Raw genomic sequence first — 20,386 nt, forward strand, 5'->3', positions numbered from 1 at the left:
TCTTTATTTCTTATTTCTCTTAAGACATTTTTTGTTATATTTAGTTACTTGTGTCCTTTTAATTTTATACTCATTCCTGAAATGATTTCCCTTTTTTTTCTATTTCTTTTTGAGTTCTTTCACCTTTCCCTGAGTTTTGTAATTGTGATTTATATTTCTTTTTCGTGCCTTGACTTATTTTCTTAATGTCTTTTAACTTGTTCTGAAATAGTATAATTTTGATCTGTTCCCGAGGTTTGTCTGTCATTATGTGTAGGGAATGTTATTTTGCTCTTTTTTATTTTTTTTTTTAAATAACTGTATGGCATGGGACACTGATATTTTTCTGTTGCTCATTTTTATGTGTAATTTGTTTTCCTGAACTTACAGAAGGGGGTCATGATTCAGGATAAATTTTCTGATGTCACAGAGCTCCCTCTTCTGTTGTTTTTGTAAAATGTTTAAAAATACGATGGCTTCCTTTCCCCTTTTCTCCTTTTATCTGGGTCTTTTTCTTTCCTTGTCTCTATTGTCCCTGCCCTGATCAATTTTGGTTCCACACCCAACAACTTTCCCACAGTGTGGAGCCCTATCCTTGAAGGCAGCTTTGGTTGGTAGGTTGGTTTTAAGAATTTATAAGACTCAGACTGCTCCAGCCTTTTTCAGGATCTACCTCATACTCACTTGTTAGTGGATTGGGCTGAACCTTTCCCATTTTCATCTTCTCTTCTCAAATTAGCTATCATATTGTCCAGTAAATATCTAGTGACTATTCTGAGGTTCTCAAGTCCCTCAAATCCTGCATTGTTTCCATATACACATCCTCCTGCACAGATGCTGATTTCATGAAGGTCTTGTGACTGTTGATGGTTTTCCCCGCTTGGATTTTGAGGTTCATATGGATAATTTGTCACCAATTTTTGTTGCAAACGTTGCCCATGGGATTTTGGTTTTGCTGTCTTAGTCACTTTTTTTGATTTTAGGTGGTGATTCAAGTAAGTTAAAAATCTATGATGTATGGAGTCTTGCCTGGTGGTCCAGTGGTTAAGACTCCACACTTCCACTGCAGGGGACAGAGGTTTGATCCCTGGTCAGGGAACTAAGATTCTGCATGCTGCGTGGTGCAGGCCAAGAAAAAGAAAAAAAAAAAAAAAAATCTATGATGTAGTATCTGCCATCTAGAATCCAGAATCTACTCTGCATTCACATTTTTAAAACCCCCCTGTATGGACTTAGAATTTCTGGCCTCTGGCCTGTGGCACATGTCCTGGGTTTGTGTTTTGTTCTGAAGCTTTAATTCAAATGTTATTAATCTATTGGTGGTTGGATTTTTTTAATAATTACTATCATCATATCTGTGTGTGTGTGTGTGTGTATGTGTGTATGTATTTATTTATTGGCTGCATCGGGTCTTAGTTGAGGCGTGTGGGATCTTCACTGAGGCATGTGGGATCTTTTGTTGCGGCTCACGGGCTTCTCTCTAGTTGTGACGTGTGGGTTTCTTTTTTTCTTCTCTCTCTAGTTGTGGTGCACAGGCTCCAGAGTGTGTGGGCTCTGTACTTTGCAGCACGGGCTCTTTTATTGAGGGTGCAAGCTCAGTAGTTGTGGCACACGGGCTTAGTTGCCCCACAGCATGTGGGATCTTAGTTCCCCGACCAGGGATCAAACCCGCGTCCCCTGCATTGGGAGGCAGATTCTTTACCACTGGACCACCAGGGAAATCCCTATTGGTGGTTGGATATTGCAAAAACGTGTCAACGTAGAAAAGCTAGAAAGAAGCAGTCTATCATTATAGTGGAAATGAAAGCATTTACAAATTGTAGCGAAGCTGAAAGTGATGCAAAATGTATTTGTTTATGGAGTGAAAGAGCAGAAAACTTTCTGAAGGCCAAAGAGCAAATTATGCAACCTGTAAAGTGCTGTGCCTGCGTCTTTGAAGGTAATCGTAATAAGCAAGAAACAAGGAAAAGTGACTGATGGGGTAAGGACAACCTTTCAGTTCAAGGATCACCATCAGTGCTTGATTTGGGGGAGCTTAACCTTCAGTCAGGGGAAGGCAGGGAGTTAATTGAAGATAAAGCCTGAAAACAGTGAAAGTTGAACTTTGGCCACGAGCTCCAGGGGATTTTATAAATTCCGGGCTCCTTACACATCTGCTCAACATCAAAGTGAATGCCCATTGGCTAATACAAACACCAGAGATGCTTGGGCATTCCTTAGGCTACTAGGAAATAAAGATAGTTAAAGCTTCAACAAGATTTGTTTTTTAGAGTAGTTAAAAATTTTCTCTTTTGGGACTTCCCTGGTGGCACAGTGGTTAAGAATCCGCCAGCCAGTGCAGGGGACACAGGTTTGATCCCTGGTCCGGGAAGATCCCACATGCCACGGAGCAACTATGCCAGTACGCCACAACTACTGAGCCTGCGCTCTAGAGCCCGAGAGCCACAACTACTGAGCCCATGTGCCACAACTAGTGAAGCCATGCACCTAGAGCCCATGCTTCACAACAAGAGAAACCACAGCAATGAGAATCCCACGCACCGCAACGAAGAGTAGCCCCCGCTCGCAGCAACTAGAGAAAGCCCACGCGCAGCAATGAAGACCCAATGCAGCCAAAAATAAATAAATAAATAAATAAATAAGCCTGATAGAAAAAGGTGTATCAGCATAGAGGAGAAAGATATTTCTGGTTTGAAAGTGACAAAGGACCAACTGACATACCTGCTACGGGAAATGCATCCAGGGACTGTAAGCACAGTCACTTCCCAGTGCCTTGCAAATAAGTTGACTTATTTATTATACCTATCTAACCTGATAGTAAATAGAATAGCTTCTGTACAATGTAGACCGAATAGTGGCAGATTGTTTCATAGAAGGTGCAGAAACATTATTTTTAATAACAGTTTTTCAAAACACCAAGGGCAGAAGGTTAAATCAGTGAAAATATTTCTGCAGGGAAGTAAACAATTGCAGTCTAGCTATACTCAAGTGTGGCGGCTCAGGGGCATGAGTGGAGGTTAGTGTGGCTGAGAGGGATAAGGGAGGAAAATAGTGTGAGTTAATGAGTTTGGAGAGGGAACCAGGAGCCATATCATGTGGGGCTTTATTGGCTGTAATGGTAAGAACTTTGGACTTTCTTCCAAGGTGTTTGGAAGCCATTAGCTGGTTGAGAGCAGAGGATCAATGAGCAACTAACGTAAATGGTATGTTCAAGCTAAATGAAGGCCAAAGATACCATGGTGTGCTTTGGACATAATATAGACATGTTAGAATGAAAAGAACATGGGTTAATATTGATTAAAAATTTTTTTAATTTGAAAATTTATGGTTTTAGAGTTAAGAGCTACAAACATGAGGTGTTGAGATATATGTGTGTGTGTGTGTATACACATAGAAAAGCACACACACATTTTTGTTTTTCAAACAAAGTTTTCTAAACAGTACTGAACCTCATTTCATATGTTCTTACTTTTGTTCTCTTAATTTTTTTTTTTTTAAACCACTAGTAACAGCCCACTAAATTGACTTAGTAACACACTAATGGATCAGAATTTGAAGTTTGGAAACCCCTGTAAATCTATAATCCCCTTATTTGGCTTGCCAAGGCACATATAACTGAAAATGACCAAAGCAGAATTCAGATATTGCCACATTTCCCAAGAATATATTAAAATTAAAAAACAAACTCGTTTATACAGTGCAACAGTAGGTTCCAGTGTAGAAAAAATCTTGAGGATAATTGTTCCTACTTGAGCATATTGCCTGTGCTTATCTCCCTGGTGTGAAATATTAAGGCCTCTAAGTTTCAAATGGACTTGTAAAATATCAACACAATTTTCTTTATTAATGGTCTGTAATTAACTATATAAACTGCTAGCGAAAGTAACAGTTGGTCTCTTTTTGAATTATAAACAGAGACTAAGTCATTTATAGACAGCTTGGTGGCCTTTAAATTGTCACCTAGGAATTAATGAAAAGAAATGTCATTTTCGTATCTTCTGCAAATTGCTTATTCTTCTGTTGTGTTTCATTTTGGAAGAGGGTTTTTGGAAGGAGTGAAGGATAAATGAAACATAAAGGTCAGTGTGAAGTAATGGGGGAAAAATGTCCCTTTTAATTCTATGATATAAATCCCTGCTTCTGTATTCCATAGCTCTGTGACTTTGGAAAGATACTTGCCTGTGCCCCACTTTTCTCACTTATAAATGGAAATAATATCTATAACATAGCTTTAATGTTAAGGTTAAATAAGGGCCTGGTGGTGCAACATGTATTTTAATAAATATTAGTTTTCTTCTTTCCTTTCTTCCTTAGGAAGGCATTCAGTGAAAATGTGTTGCTAGAATAAGCAGGGCTGGAGAGTGTAGAAAGATGCAAAAAGAAAGGTACATCTTTTTTTATTGGTTGTTCTCTTCCTAGTAAGTCTATTGTGTGTGATCCCAGTTGTTCCTAATTTCTCTTGGAATAGGTAGGTGATAAATAGGTAGGCTTCCTGTGCCTCCTGCTGTCCCTTCCCTTGTTAAAGAAGGAAGATTACCCAAGTGATGAAAGGCAAGTTTGGGGGGGCCAGGAAGTGGTACCTTCATAGTTGATTCCAGTATTTTAGTTTCTAGTGTCTCCAAAATGTTTATCACAAAGAGTTTACTGAAGTGTTGGGCCTGGTACCACGTATGTTAGTTAACTGATAGCAATTAATATAGGTGTTACCTAATACCAATTGTCCTTGCCTTTGGAATAAACAGCACTTCCTTTGACTTAACCCAGAAATCCTAGGAGCAAAGTTACAAAGTCAGAGTGAGATGGAAAGATAAAATTAGAGTTTTGTGTAGCTGGCTTAGAAAAAAGAAAATAACAGCTTTATTGAGATATAATTTATACCATAAAATTCAGTCTTTTAAAATGAACAATTCATTGGTTTTTAGTATATTCACAGAGTTATGCAACCATCACCACTATCTAATTTTAGAACCTTTTAATCACCCCAAAAGGAAATCTTATACCCATTAGCACTTATTCACCCCATCCCACCGTCTGTCCCAGCACCTCAGCCCCTTGCAACCACTAATGTGCTTTTTATCTCTATGGATTTGCTTATTCTGGATATTTCATATAAATGGAATTACATAATATATGTCTTTTGTGACTGACTTCTTTTACTTAGCATCAGGTTTTAAAAGTTCATCCATGTTATAGCTTGAATCAGTACTTCATTCCTTTTTATTGCAAAATAATATAATTCATGTGGATATACTATGTTTTGTTAACCCGTTCATCAGATGATGGGCATTTGGGTTGTTTCCATTTTTTGGCTATAAGGAATAATGCTGCTATGAACATTCGTGTACAAGTTTTAGTGAAGACATATGTTTTCAGTTCTCTTCAGTATATACCTCAGAGTAGAATTGCAGGGTCATATGCTAACTTTTTGTTTAACATTTTGAGGACCTTGTAAACTGTTTTCTGAAGTGATATACCATTTTGTCCAGCTGGATTTTAAATCACCCAGTTTCAGGGTTCTAATTTCATATGTAATGAAGGAGAATCTTAGCTGAAATAAGTGGTTTGAATTGATAGGGGAAAAAAATCTACCTGCAGTAGTTTGCAAAGTTGGAAGTATTGATAACTATTTTTTAAAAGTAGGTTTGGAATTATTACTACTAATCTTTGGCTCTTTTTTTAAATTTTATTTTTGCAGTTTTATCTCCAAGACACTAAAAGTAGTAATGGTACCTTTATAAATAGTCAGAGATTGAGTCGAGGCTCTGAAGAAAGTCCACCATGTGAAATTCTTTCCGGTGACATTATCCAGTTTGGGGTAGATGTGACGGAGAACACACGGAAAGGTACGGGTATGGATCGATTTTTCCTATTATTTGTCTTGTTTGTTTAATTTTTTATTCTATTGTTTAATGTTACAAAACATTTCATGCTTGCAAAAGCAATTTAAGTACAACATTTTATGCAGTGAAAAGTTGAGTCTCTCACTTTCCCTATCGTTTTTCTAAAATTTTAAATTATAAAATGTTATATAATTTATATTCTTTATCACAGTATGAAAACACAGGGCACTGCTGTGTCAGTTAGAAAACAGTTGGCTGTGGTGATGCTATACTCAACCAATAGGAGCTTAAACCATAAGGATATTTCTTGTTAACTTATTAACAACAAGCCTGGAGGTAGGTAGGTCCAGACTGTTCACTTGGCTCAGTGATGTTATTAGGAATCCAGAGGGTCTTACTGTCCTCCCATTCTGTTATCCCTTACGTGTTGGTTTTTTACGCTTTTGCTTGTTGCCTCATGGTCTAAGGGTGATGGCTGCAGCCCCAGGCTTTATTTTCCTCACACCAGTGTCCTAGGCAAAAAAGATAAGGTGGGGGCAAAATGCCTTTTTGTGTGGCTCTCTTTTCATGTTTGAAAGAATAATCTTACGTAGACTCCTTCCAGCAGATTCTTTCTTTTGTGTCACTGGCTGCATGGGTAGGTCACATACATACCTTTAACTGTAGCTACAAAGGAGCCTGGGAAGGAAGTTACTTGGCAAAGGGAAGCAGGAGATCCGTGACTGGCATAGATCAATTATGATTTGTCCCTTTTGGTTGTGTCTTCATTGTTGCCCCAAAGAAAATCAGAATTCTGTAGGCAGCTACCACGAATATAAAATTTCATGTCTCAAGTATTTGAAACTAGGCTTTCTCTAGCTAAATAAATTTAGATTAATTTTACAATTCTGAGGCTTTTTGGCCCTACCTAGTTCACTGTTTACTTTATGACCCAAAAATTATATGGCTGAATCATAAAACTAAATAAATAGGAACCAAAAGTATGCAGTCCCACTGTCTCAGTTTAGTATAGACAGTGGAACCGATTGGCAAGTTTCTGCTTTTGTTTCTCTGAGCACACTCTGATCTGATAATACCCTAAGTCATTAGTCTCTGGCATTTTGCACAGTAGATATGGGAATCCAGGGGGTACTGGTGATGATAGTGTGTGTGTGTACACGTGCATATACGTTTACATACTGCAACTGCAGTATTATTTTTGCTGGGTTTTGTTGGCCTCCTCAGAGTGTTAGGTTTTTTGTTTGTTTGCTTGTTTGTTTTTTTAAGGTGTTAGGTTTTGAAATTTGGATGTGTGTAGGGCCAACGTCTTAGGAATTTTCATTTACAATTTAAAATAGAAGGGACAGTTTGTATTTTGATGCAAAATATTGAGTGCTCCTTACTAAGAGCTCAACTTATGTATAAACATACTGAGAACAGCTGCAGTGGACACTCTGATATCTGCTGTTGCCACATCACACCTCCTCTGCTAGCAAGTCATTCAGCAAACATTTACAGAACCCCAGCTGTGAGAAGCCCACAGAGAAGACAGAATTCGATTACGCTGTCTTTCTCTCCAAGGAATATCTATTTTCTTGGCTTGCATTTCTCAAAGAGAATTAAAAGGTGTTAATTGATAGAAGAATGAAGTAATCAAATACATTTAGGAATGCTTAGTTAACTAAAGATAGTCAGGACTTCTCCGACCTTATAACATGCTAACATATATGCAGATCTTCAAGGGGGTGACTGTTATAAGATGTAGGTAAGTTCCAAACTCCTTCCCTCTCTTCTTCCCCATCTAGCTGTGGGGGCCACTTTAGAAAATGCTGTAGAAAGCTAAGAGGACAACTCTGAGATTCAGGGTTACTATTAGTACAATATTATTTTGACAACATAGATTCTTGCAGTCTTCTTTGAAAATTTATCTTTTATGCCAACTTTAAGGAAAGTAAAGAAAAATTTCTTCATCATTTAAAATGTTGTTTCTTTTGGTATTTATTGCCTTCAAAAAGTTGACTTATAGTATGCATGGCCTCTTGGGATACAGCTGTGTCACGAGTTGAGTGTTACTGTTTAAACATATGCTTTAAAAAATAAAAAAAAGATGCTCTATGCTAAACAGTATTATGATAAGCTTTATATCACTTGGAAAATCCTACTGAAATTGTACAACACTACTGGATAACCCCTGGATCAAAGAAGACATCAAAAAGGGAATTTCAAACTATGTGGAAAGGAAAGGAGACTTTCATACCAAAATACAGTAAATCCTTTACTCAGATAAAAATTTATAATCTTAAATATTTTCCATGTTAAAGAAGAAAGACAAACAATGAAGGAACTTGGCACTTAGAAGAAATTAGAAAAAGAACAACAAGAAAAAGAAGTTGGGAAGAAGAAATAAAAAAGCAGAAATTAATGAAGTGAACAAAAAACTCTGAAAGGGATTAAACAAACCCAAAGGCTGGATCTTTAAAACAAAACAGTAAAATAAAATAGGTAATTAATAAGCCTTGATTCCTTTATTAGGTTAAAAAATATAAGGAATGAAAAAGGAGATATAAACACAGATATGGGATATACCAAAAGAATTATTAGAGACTGTTACATGCCAAACTATGGCAAAGAAAAAAAAAAAAAAACTAGAGTAAATTAATGTTTTCCTGGCAAAATTATCCCAAGATGTAGGAAACTTTTAAGTTGATTTCTTTAAAAGAGACTAAAAAATGTTATTAAAGATTGACCAGAAATGGGCATTCACAGCCGAATTTGGTCTTACTAAAGAACATAAATCCAATGTTGTTTAAATACTCCAACATAGGTGAAGGTGGGAAGCTCTCAAAATCCTTTGAAGAAGCCAGCAGCCTGTCATTAGTGCCAAAGTCTGATACAGATAAAGTACAAAGAAGAAAATTGTAACTAATTTCATTTGTGACAGTAGATAAAAAAATCCTGATTAGGGTATTAATAAATTAAATTCAGAAATGAAACTATGTGAGTCTATTTTTGTTTTGTAAATACGTTCATTTACATCATTTTTTTAAGATTCCACAAATAAGTGATATCATATGATATTTGTCTTTCTCTATCTGACTTACTTCACTTAGTATAATAATCTCTAGGTCCATCCATGTTGCTGCAAATAGCATGATTTCATTCTTTTTTATGGCTGAGTAGTATTACATCATCTATATAAAACACATCTTCTTTATCCATTCATCTGTCTATGTCTATCTGTCTGTGGACATTTAGGTTGCTTCCATGTGTTAGCTGTCGTAAATAGTGCTTCTATGAACACTGGGGTGCACGTATCTTTTTGAATTATGTTTTTCTCTGGATACATGCTCAGGAGTGGGATTGCAGGATCATATGGTAACTCCATTTTTAGTTTTTTAAGGAACCTCCGTACTGTTCTCCATAGTAGCTGCACCAATTTACATTCCCACCAACAGTATAGGAGGGCTCCCTTTTCTCTACACCCTCTCCACCAATTATTATTTGTAGACTTTATAATGATGACCATTCTGACCCACGGGAGGTGGTATCTCATTGTAGTTTTGATTTGCACTTCTCTAATAATTAGCGATGTTGAGATCTTTTCATGTGACTATTGGCCATCTGTATGTCTTCTTTGGAGAAATGTCTGTTTAGGTCTTGGGCCCATTTTTTTGATTGGGTTGTTTTTTTTCTGTTATTGAATTGTATGAGCTGTTTGGATATTTTGGAAATTAAGCCCTTGTTGGTAGCATCATTAGCAAATATTTTCTCCCAGTCTGTAGGTTGTCTTTTCATTTTGTTTATGGTTTCCTTTGCTGTGCAAAAGCTTATAAATTTAATTAGGCCCCATTTGTTTATTTTTGTTTATATTTCCATAACTCTAGGAGACAGATGCTCTATAGTGCTTTTGAATACATTTATAATAAGAATATCAAATTAGATACTTGAAATGATAAAAACTAGTTTGTCGGGATCTGTGAAAGGATTTTTTTGCATCATTGTGCATAGTACAAAAAACAATGGAAGGATAATTTTTTTTTTTTTTTTTTTTAAAGCATGGATCATTCTTTTTTTTTTTTTTTTTTTTTAAATTTTATTTATTTATTTATTTATGGCTGTGTTGGGTCTTCGTTTCTGTGCGAGGGCTTTCTCTAGTTGCGGCAAGTGGGGGCCACTCTTCATCGCGGTGCGCGGGCCTCTGACTATCGCGGCCTCTCTTGTTGCAGAGCACAGGCTCCAGACGCGCAGGCTCAGTAATCGTGGCTCACGGACCTAGTTGCTCCGCGGCATGTGGGATCTTCCCAGAGCAGGGCTCGAACCCGTGTCCCCTGTATTGGCAGGTAGATTCTCAACCACTGCGCCACCAGGGAAGCCCTGGAAGGATAATTTTTATATTTCCCTTCATGCAGGTATTAAAAAGAATACATTAGTATTATATGAATTACAGGGATTTCTGTAAGATATATTGTTGAGTGAGGAAAGAATTACTTTAGTAATTTCATTATTTTTAAAAAGTATCATCAATCTCTATAAATGTACATTTATATGCATGTGTTTTTGTATGATTTTATGAACATGGGAAAACATGGAAGAATGCATACATACTAGTCATTAATGTGAGTCTTCCTGGAGTTTGATTGGAGAGGAGGAGTAAAGGAGAAGTGGGAGCCAAATTAAAAAGGGCAAGAGTAGCAAAACTGAAATAAAACCCCTCTAGGATATATGACATTTATGTATTTGTATAAAATAATATATGTGTAAAAGGAAATTTTAAAAATATATATATAATATATAAAAGTGTTTTTATATTTGTGTGTATGTATGTATAAATCAGGATTTTTGTTAAAAATGTGATGAGTCTGAGGTCATTGAACATATCAGTTCATATTAGTGTGTCTTCTTTTCCGAGCTCTCCAAAACAAGCTGATTTTGATGTTTGGCTTTCCACACAGTGTGGCTTCAGGGAAAAGACTCATTGGTTAGCACTTTAGTGATACCCTGCCCTATAGATATAAAATGTTATTGTAAACAAATAGGATGACTTTCTTATATATATATATATATATATATATATATATTTTTTTTTTTTTTTTTTTTTTTTTGTGGTATGCGGGCCTCTCCCTGCTGTGGCCTCTCCCGTTGCGGAGCACAGGCTCCGGACACGCAGGTCAGCGGCCACGGCTCACGGGCCTAGCCGCTCTGCAGCATGTGGGATCTTCCCGGACTGGGGCACGAACCCGTGTCCCCTGCATTGGCAGGTGGACTCTCAACCACTACGCCCCCAGGGAAGCCGTCTAATAGAGTAAAAAAAAAAAGAAAGAAAGAAAACGAAAAAGGAAGGGAGAAAGAGAGAAAGCCAACCTATCAGATCCACCTGGAATGGGAGCCTTAACAACCCGATTGCTGGCCACTCCTCTGTTCACAAACCCACAAACTGCTCAGATGGCATGAGTTTTCTGGGTCATACATTACACTAACCCTCTGTTGCAAATCTTGGGACCATTTAGTTCTATAAACTTCACATATAACTCCAATTAGCTGATCAGTCCAGGTCCCACTTTACCCACTCTGTTCCTAGGTTAAGCCTCTATGAACAAAGGGCCTGTTATGAGTAAGGCAAATGGTATCTTCCTTTTGCTACAACTGCACTGAATTGCTTTTACTTCCCACAGTAGGCCTTGCGCCTTCTGGCCTTCAAGCCCTTGCACATGATCTTTCCTTCACCTAGAAAGCTTTCTAGGCTGAACAAAATGCCCTTCCATGTCCCTGTTGCACACTGTACTCGTCCTCTTTGTATGGTTGCCTCCCTCACTAACCTGTAAGCTGTTCAAGAACAGGCAGTGTGTCTGTCTTCATTGTAGACTCTCCACACTTAACCTGGCACATATTGGTTGAATAAATTTTCAAACGTCTCATAAATCTTTATCTGCCATTTTACAAAAGTTCCTTCTACCACATCATCTCAACTAAGATTTTGACAACCTTCCTCCTAATCTGGAGGCTTATATGAGGATTGGGTATTGGCAACCTTCTTGTTACCCACTGCCCTTTTTATTCTGCTGTGACTACTCAGTTACCTCTCCTTAACCTGTCTCAGCTTTAATTTCCTCATCTTGTAAAAGGGGACTCATGATACTACTAACTATCTCAAGGTTTGTGGTATAATATTGAGTGTTCACATTGTGGCACAGTGTTCAATGTGAACACTGAAAGAGTGAACATAAAGTGCTTAGCTCAGGGTCAGGTGCTTTAATTATTACTGAAACCCTTGCCAGTCATTTGCAGCATCTTTTTTTGCCATCAAGTTTGCCCATCTTTCGCAGTAGCTTCAGCCCCAGACTTCTTTACCCATCTGTCCTTTGGAACCCATCATTCGCATTTCAGAGGTACTCTCACCAACTCCTTGACTACTCCGTGATTTTTGGCCATGCTGTTTTGCTTATTTCTAGCTCTTGGAAACTTTCACCATAAGCTTTACATACTTCCACTTTCCTGCTACTAACGGAAATCACAAAGCTGATTCAACACAGAATGTGCCAAATTTGCCAGATTGAGAGAATCTGTCTGATGGCATGGCAGTCTTCTTTTGTTCATTTAAAAGATGGCTTCTCGGGCTTCCCTGGTGGCACAGTGGTTGAGAATCTGCCTGTCAATGCAGGGGACACGGGTTTGAGCCCTGGTCTGGGAAGATCCCACATGCCGCGGAGCAACTAGGCCCGTGAGCCACAACTACTGAGCCTGCGCGTCTGGAGCCTGTGCTCCGCAGCCAGAGTGGCCGCGATAGTGAGAGACCCGCGCAACGCGATAAAGAGTGGCCCCCGCTTGCCGCAACTGGAGAAAGCCCTCGCACAGAAATGAAGACGCAACACAGCCAAAAATAAATAAATAAATAAATAAATATAAAATAAATAAATAAAAGATGGCTTCTCAACCCAGGATATGCACCAGAATTAACCTGCAGAGCTTTGTAAAGCTACACATGTGTGGATCCCACCCTTCAGCCCTAAGAAGGAGACTTGTTAGGTGTGGGACCTAGGCATACCTATTTTTTTCTTGTTGTTTGTTTCCCTTTGTATGTATGTATGTATGTATTTATTTATTTATTTACATCTTTATTGGAGTATAATTGCTTCACAATGTTGTGGTAGTTTCTGCTGTATAACAACGTGAATCAGCTATATGTATACATATATCCCCATATCCCCTCCTTCTTGTGTCTCCCTCCCACCCTCCCTATCCCACCCCTCTAGGTGGTCACAAAGCACTGAGCTGATCTCCCTGTGCTATGCAGCTGCTTCCCACTAGCTATCTATTTCACATTTGGTAGTGTATACATGTCAGTGCTACTCTCTCACTTTGTCCCAGCTTGCCCTTCCCCCTCCCCATGTCCTCAAGTCCATTCTCTACGTCTACGTCTTTATTTCTGTCCTGCCCCTAGGTTCATCAGAACCGTTTTTTTTTTTTTTAGATTCCATATATATGTGTTAGCATACGGTATTTGTTTTTCTCTTTCTGACTTCCTTCACTCTGTATGACAGACTCTAGGTCCATCTACCCCACTACAAATAACTCAATTTCGTTTCTTTTTATGGCTGAGTAATATTCCATTGTATATATGTGCCACATCTTCTTTACCCATTCATCTGTCGATGGACACTTAGGTTGCTTCCATGTCCCGGCTATTGTAAATCGTGCTGCAGTGAACATTGTGGTACCTGACTCTTTCTGAATTATGGTTTTCTCTGGGTGTATGCCCAGTAATGGGATTGCTGGGTCATGTGATAGTTTTATTTTTAGTTTTTTAAGGAACCTCCATACTGTTCTCCGTAGTGGCTCTATAAATTTACGTTCCCATCAACAGTCCAAGAGGGTTCCCTTTTCTCCACACCCTCTCCAGCATTTATTGTTTGTAGATTTTTTGATGATGGCCATCCTGACCAGTGTGAGGTGATACCTCACTGTAGTTTTGATTTGCATTTCTCTAATGACTAGTGATGTTGAGCATCCTCTCATGTGTTTGTTGGCAATCTGTATCTTCTTTGGAGAAATGTCTATTTAGGTCTTCTGCCCATTTTTGGATTGGGTTGTTTGTTTTTTTTGATATTGAGCTGCATGAGCTGCTTGTTGATTTTGGAGGTTAATCTTTGTCAGTTTGCAAATATTTTCTTCCATTCTGAGGGTTGTCTTTTGGTCTTGTTTATGGTTTCCTTTGCTGTGCAAAAGCTTTTAAGTTTCATTAGGTCCCATTTGTTTATTTTTGTTTTTATTTTATTAATATGCAAATTTATTTAATTTTGGCTGCGTTGGGTCTTTGTTGCTGCATGCGGACTTTCTCTAGTTGTGGTGAGCGGGGGGCTACTGTTGTGGTGCGCGGGCTCCTCATTGAGGTGGCTTCTCTTGTTGCAGAGCATGGGCTCTAGGTGTGCGGGCTTCAGTAGTTGTGACATCAGGGCTCACTAGTTGTGGCTTGTGGGATCTAGAGTGCAGGCTCAGTAGTTGTGGCGCATGGGCTTAGTTGCTCCACGGCATGTGGGATCTTCCCGGACCAGGGCTCAAACCTGTGTCCCCTGCATTGGCAGGTGGATTCTTAACCACTGCGCCACCAGGGAAGTCCTATTTTTGTTTTTATTTCCATTTCTCTAGGAGGTGGGTCAAAAAGGATCTTGCTGTGATTTATTTCATAGAGTGTTCTGCCTATGTTTTTCTCTGTTTTATAGTGTCTGACCTTACATTTAGGTCTTTAATCCATTTTGAGTTTATTTTTGTGTATGGCGTTAGGGAGTGTTCTAATTTCATTCTTTTACATGTAACTGTCCAGTTTTCCCAGCACCACTTATTGAAGAGGCTGTCTTTTCTCCATTGTATATTCTTATCTCCTTTTTCAAAGATAAGGTGACCATATGTGCGTGGGTTTATCTCTGGGCTTTCTATTCTGTTCCATTGATCTATATTTCTGTTTTTATGCCAGTACCATACTGTCTTGATTACTGTAGCTTTGTAATATAGTCTGAAGTCAGGGAGCCTGATTCTTCCAGCTCTATTTTTTTTTCTCAAGATTGCTTTGGCTATTCGGGGTCTTTTGTGTTTACATGCAAATTGTGAGTTTTTTTGTTCTAGTTCTTTGTTTATTTATTTTTAAATTTTTGGCTGTGTTGGGTCTTCATTGCTGCACGCAAGCTTTCTATCTCTAGTTGTGGTGAGCAGGTGCTACTCTTTGTTGCAGTGCATGGGCTTCTCATTGGTGCTTTTTCTTGTTGCAGAGCACAGGCTGTAGGTGTGTGGGCTTCAGTAGTTGTGGCACGCAGGCTCAGTAGTTGTGGTGCATGGGCTTAGTTGCTCTGTGGCATGTGGGGATCTTCCCAGACCAGGGCTCAAACCCGTGTCCCCTGCACTGACAGGCGGGTTTTTAACCACTGCGCCACCAGGGAAGCCCTGTTCTAGTTCTGTGAAAAATGCCATTGGTAGTTTGGTAGGGATTACACTGAATCTGTAGATTGCTTTGGGTAGTCTAATCATTTTCACAATGTTGATTCTTCTAATCCAAGAACATGGTATATCTCTCCATCTGTTTGTATCATCTTTAATTTCTTTCATCAGTGTCTTATAGTTTTCTGCATACAGGTCTTTTGTCTCCTTAGGTAGGCTTATTCCTAGGTATTTTATTCTCTTTGTTGCAGTGGTAAATGGGAGTGTTTCTTTAATTTCTCTTTCAGATTTTTTGTCATTCGTATATAGGAATGCAAGAGATTTCTTTGCATTAATTTTGTATCCTGCTACTTTGCCAGATTCATTTATTAGCTCTAGTAGTTTTCTGGTAACATCTTTAGGACTCTCTATGTATAGTATCATGTCATCTGCAAGCAGTGACGGTTTTACTTCTTCTTTTCCGATTTGGATTCCTTTTATTTCTTTTTCTTCTTTGATTGCTGTGGCTAAAACTTCCAAAACTATGTTGAATAATAGTGGTGAGAGTGGGCAACCTTGTCTTGTTCCTGTTCTTTGAGGAAATGGTTTCAGTTTTTCACCATTGAGGGCGATGTTGGCTGTGGGTTTGTCATATATGGCCTTTATTATGTTGACGTAGGTTCCCTCTATTAGGCATACCTATTTTTAAAAAGCCTTGGGTTGTTCTTTTGGACAACTAGGTTTAAGAACTCTGCTCTGTTAAGTTTCTGGCAACTGTTTTATGGGCTTTCCCTTATCCTCAAGTCCCAAATTTCCCTTCTCATGTTGTCTGCTGTGAATCCCTACTTCCTGGCTCTGTACCTGTATTTCCAGCTGCTTGCTTGATTGTTTCCTCTTGAATGTCCTACTTTCACCTTATAATTACTCTGTACAAAGCCTAATTCCCACCTTCAAACTAGAGCAATCCACTAACTTACCAATTTCATTTATTGCTCCAACATTCTGTAAACACTCTAGCTCAGAATATTGGTATCTTTTCTGAATCCTGTCTCTTCTTTACCTTTAGCAGTTGTCACCTACACCATTTGCCTCCCTTTCCTGCTACTACTTGTTTTTCCTGATGCCAACCTAGAATGTTACAGTAGCTCTCCACTCCTGGCCACCATGGTTTGCCAACTCACTGCCTCCAGAATATTCTTCTGTTACAGCTTTATTCATGTCATTCTCCTGCTTTTAGAAGCCTTAAGTTGCTGTGTCATACTGTAGAATAAACTCTGAAATGCTTACCTGTACACTTGAGACCCTCAAATATGTGGATCCAATTCAACCTTTTGATTTTATTTCCCATTACTTCCCTTAATGTATGTTAAGCAACGTTATTTAGAGGCAAGAAGGAGAAGAAACTCTTTTTGAATACTAGCGCTGCCACTTGCCAAAATGGGATCTCAAGCAAGTTTAGCTTCTTTAACTTTAGTTGCTTCATCTGTAAAAATAGAACATAAAAATAACTATTTACGTGGTTTGTCATAAGTAGTTAACATGTATAGTGTGCTTAGCACCTATACATGTTAACTACTGGCACCTAAAGGGCCTTGAAATATATTCTTGACCCCCTCCCTCCAATCTCCTCCAGCTGCCCTCATTAGATGTGCAGCTCTCTCACATCCTTCTCGTTTTCTTTTTCTTTGCTCATGCCACTCTCTCTGCCTTTCCATTTATAGCTTTTGAAATCCTATTCTTTTTTTTTTCTTTACCGTCTTCATAAATGCCCCTGCCCTTGTCCATTTCAAATTCCCACAGTGCTTTATAGCATTTTTCCCCCTTTGTTGTTATGTTAGATATTTCTAGTTCTGTCTACAAACTGAATTGAAATCTCAAGGACAGGGACCTGGTTGTAGTCCTCTTGGTTTTTCCTGTCATTCCCAGCATGCTCCTTTGTAGCCAGCATGTTTTCAGTGAATATTGAGCCAACAGGTAAAGCCAAAGAACCAACCAAGTCAAAAGATAAACCAACAAGCAATATCACTCCAAGAGAAATAAAGTAGCAAATTAATCCACATACCTAGAGAAAGGATTCCTCCCATCAAATAAATAGGTCGAAAGAGGACTTCTCTGGGAAATAGCTGCCTCTGAATCTAGGGCAGGAAATGTATAAATTGAATTTATAAGATTTTTGTTATATCAGGAAGCAATGGAGTTATCTAAGACTGCTGAGGTTCTGTTAGAAGAACTCAGGAATTAACGTGGAATTTTGGCTGATTAAATGTTAGACAATTTGAGTATCAAGCAATAATAAGAGCAGTGGATTGAAATATATCAAATATGTTCAAATCCATAAAGTTACAATGAAACTAAAAAAGAAAAAAAGATTTGATCACCTCTGGAAGAACCTAGGAAACCCATTTCTCATTCTGAAAACAGAAGAATAAAGCATTTGTGTTACCTTTCCTGTAGGAATTATACCTGAGATAAACAAGTAGTTGAAGAAAATGTTTCTTTTAATCACTGAACTCCAGCTCACAAATGAAGACAGGATGATAGAATATCAATTCAAAAAAAGTTTTTCTAAGACAGTCTCTTCAGCAAGTGGTATTGGGAAAGCTGGACAGCCACATGTAAATAATGAAGTTAGAATACACCTTCACACCATACACAAAAATAAACTCAAAATGGCTTGAAGACTTAGATATAAGATGTGACACCATAAAACTCCTGGAAGAGAACATAGGCAAAACATTCTCTGACATAAATCGTACCATCGTTTTCTTAGGTCAGTCTCTTAAGGCAATAGCAAAAGCAAAAATAAACAAATGGGACCTAATCAAACTTATAAGCTTTTGCACAGCAAAGGAAACCATAAAGAAAATGAAGAGACCGCCTACAGACTGGGAGAAAATATTTACAAACGATGCCACCGACAAGGGCTTAATTTCCAAAATATACAAACAGTTCATACAACTCAATAACAAAAAAAAACCCAATCAAAAAATGGGTAGAAGACCTAAATACACATTTCTTCAAAGAAGACATACAGATGGCCAAGGGGCACATGAAAAGCTGCTCAGCATTGCAAATTATTAGAGAAATGCAAATCAAAACCAACAGTGAGGTACCACCTCACACTGGTCAGAATGGCCATCATTAAAAAGCCTACATGTAACAAATGCTGGAGAGGGTATGGAGAAAAAGGAACCCTCCTACACTGTTGTTGGGAATATAAATTAGTGCAGCTACTATGGAAAAACAGTATGGAGGTTCCTTAAAAAACGAGTTGCCATATGGCTCTAGCAATCCCACTCCTGGGCATGTATCTGGAGAAAACTCCAGAAAACCCATAATTTGAAAAGATACATGCACCCCAGTGTTTATCGTAGCACTGTTTACAGTAACCCGTGTACTGTTAACGGAAGCAACATAAACGTCCATCAATAGATGAATGGATAAAGAAGATGTAGTATATATACACAATGGAATACTACTCAGCCATAAAAAAGAATGAAATCATGCCATTTGCAGTAACATGGATGGACTAGAGATTATCATACTAAGTGAAGTTAGTCAGATAGAGAAAGACAAATATCATATGATATCACTTGTATGTGGGAATCTAAAATATGACACAAATTTTCTGTTACAAAACAGAAACAGACTTACAGACAGAAAAAAGACTTATGGTTACCAAAGGGGAAAGGGGGTGGGGGAGGGATAAATTAGGAGTTTGGGATTAGCAGATACAGACTACTATATATAAAATGGACAACAAAGTCCTACTGTATAGCACAGGGAACTATATTCAATATCCTAAAATAAATCATAATGGAAAAGAATATGAAAAAGAATATGTATGTATATGTATAACTGAATCACTTTGCTGTATACCAGAAACTAACAAAACATTGTAAATCGACTATACTTCAAGTTAAAAAAATTTTTTTTCTTAATTTGAAGAGTACTTGTCTATCCAGCTAACTTGCCCTGTCTCTTTTCTAACCTTAAAAAAAAAAAAGCAGTCTTAGAATCAGAAGCTTTATGTAGCAAAAAATACCAGAATGAAGGTTTGGTAACTTTCGTTTTAGATTGCAGTCAAAAGGCAATTAGAGGGACTTCCCTGGTGGCAAAGTGGTTAAGAATCCACCTGCCAATGCAGGAGACAAGCATTCGAGCCCCAGTCTGGGAAGATCCCACATGCCTCGGAGCACCTAAGCCCATGCACCGCAACTACTGAGCCTGCGCTCTAGAGCCCGCGAGCCACAACTTCTGAAGCCCATGCGCCTAGAGCCAGTGCTCCGCAACAAGAGAAGCCACCGCAATGAGAAGCCCTCACACTGCAACGAAGAGTAGGCCCCACTCTCTGCAGCTAGAAAAAGACAGAGCACAGCAATGGAGACACAAAGCAGCCAAAAATAAATAAATTAATTATTTTTTAAAAAGGCAATCATATGAATAATTTCCCATCCTGGAAATGTTAAAACCTCTCATTTGGGTCTTGTTTTTTTTTTAATGTTTCTGGAGTTTTACTTCCCGTTACTGCCGGTCATCTCAAGAGACCCTTCAACCTACTCAAGTAGATTGTAGTATTGACCTTCCTACTCAATGGAGGGAAGGAGACAGAACCAGAGTCCAACATTCTAGTAGTTTCAGTCTCCCAGTCCAGGGTCTTAAACAGTTTTTAAACTTATCACAGTGAACATTGGTTCTTTAAGTGGTGTATGTGTAAAGAGGTAATAGGAAAGGCTGACTGTATATCATAAAGTAAATATATTAACTCCAAAGCAAAATAAATAATCTGTATAAGATAATAGGGAAAGAACTCATTTAAATGGCAGTCAGCGTGTATAGTCTTAATTCTGATTTTTAATGAAGTGCCATAAATACAGCAGGTAATTGCAGATTTTTCTCTGCAGATATACCTTGTTTTCCCTCGACACATGTTTTTCATGTTTTAACGTTTCTGAAATTTGCATTTAGCTTACAATACATGTGCACACTTAACGTGGCAGTGTTCCTACAGCCTCCTTACCCCGCCCAAAAAACTTTAAAATTGTGTTTTACAATTAATTTTGTTTTTGAATCTTGGCAGTATGACAGTAATAATATTTCTGGATGAATTTCTAGAGCAAAGTTTGTTTTAAAAGTGCTTCAAACATGCTTTAGGGGCTTCCCCGGTGGCGCAGTGGTTGGGA

General features: G+C 38.3%; 1 protein-coding gene across 41 annotated transcripts in view; it reads left to right on the forward strand.

Moving 5' to 3' along the window:
* Positions 1 to 20,386, forward strand: part of SLMAP (sarcolemma associated protein) — a 147,373-nt gene that overhangs the window by 54,691 nt on the left and 72,296 nt on the right. For 23 of the 41 annotated variants that reach the window (XM_067754846.1, XM_067754855.1, XM_067754854.1 and 20 more), the window contains exon 2: positions 5,675 to 5,822. In XM_067754846.1, the coding sequence (XP_067610947.1) occupies positions 5,675 to 5,822 (148 nt within the window). Of the gene's footprint in view, positions 1 to 5,674; positions 5,829 to 20,386 lie in introns of all 41 variants that reach the window. The other 18 variants (XM_067754848.1, XM_067754845.1, XM_067754862.1 and 15 more) reach the window with 1 other exon arrangement.

Source organism: Pseudorca crassidens, chromosome 10, assembly GCF_039906515.1.
Source record: "Pseudorca crassidens isolate mPseCra1 chromosome 10, mPseCra1.hap1, whole genome shotgun sequence".
Taxonomy (NCBI): Eukaryota; Metazoa; Chordata; class Mammalia; order Artiodactyla; family Delphinidae; genus Pseudorca; species Pseudorca crassidens.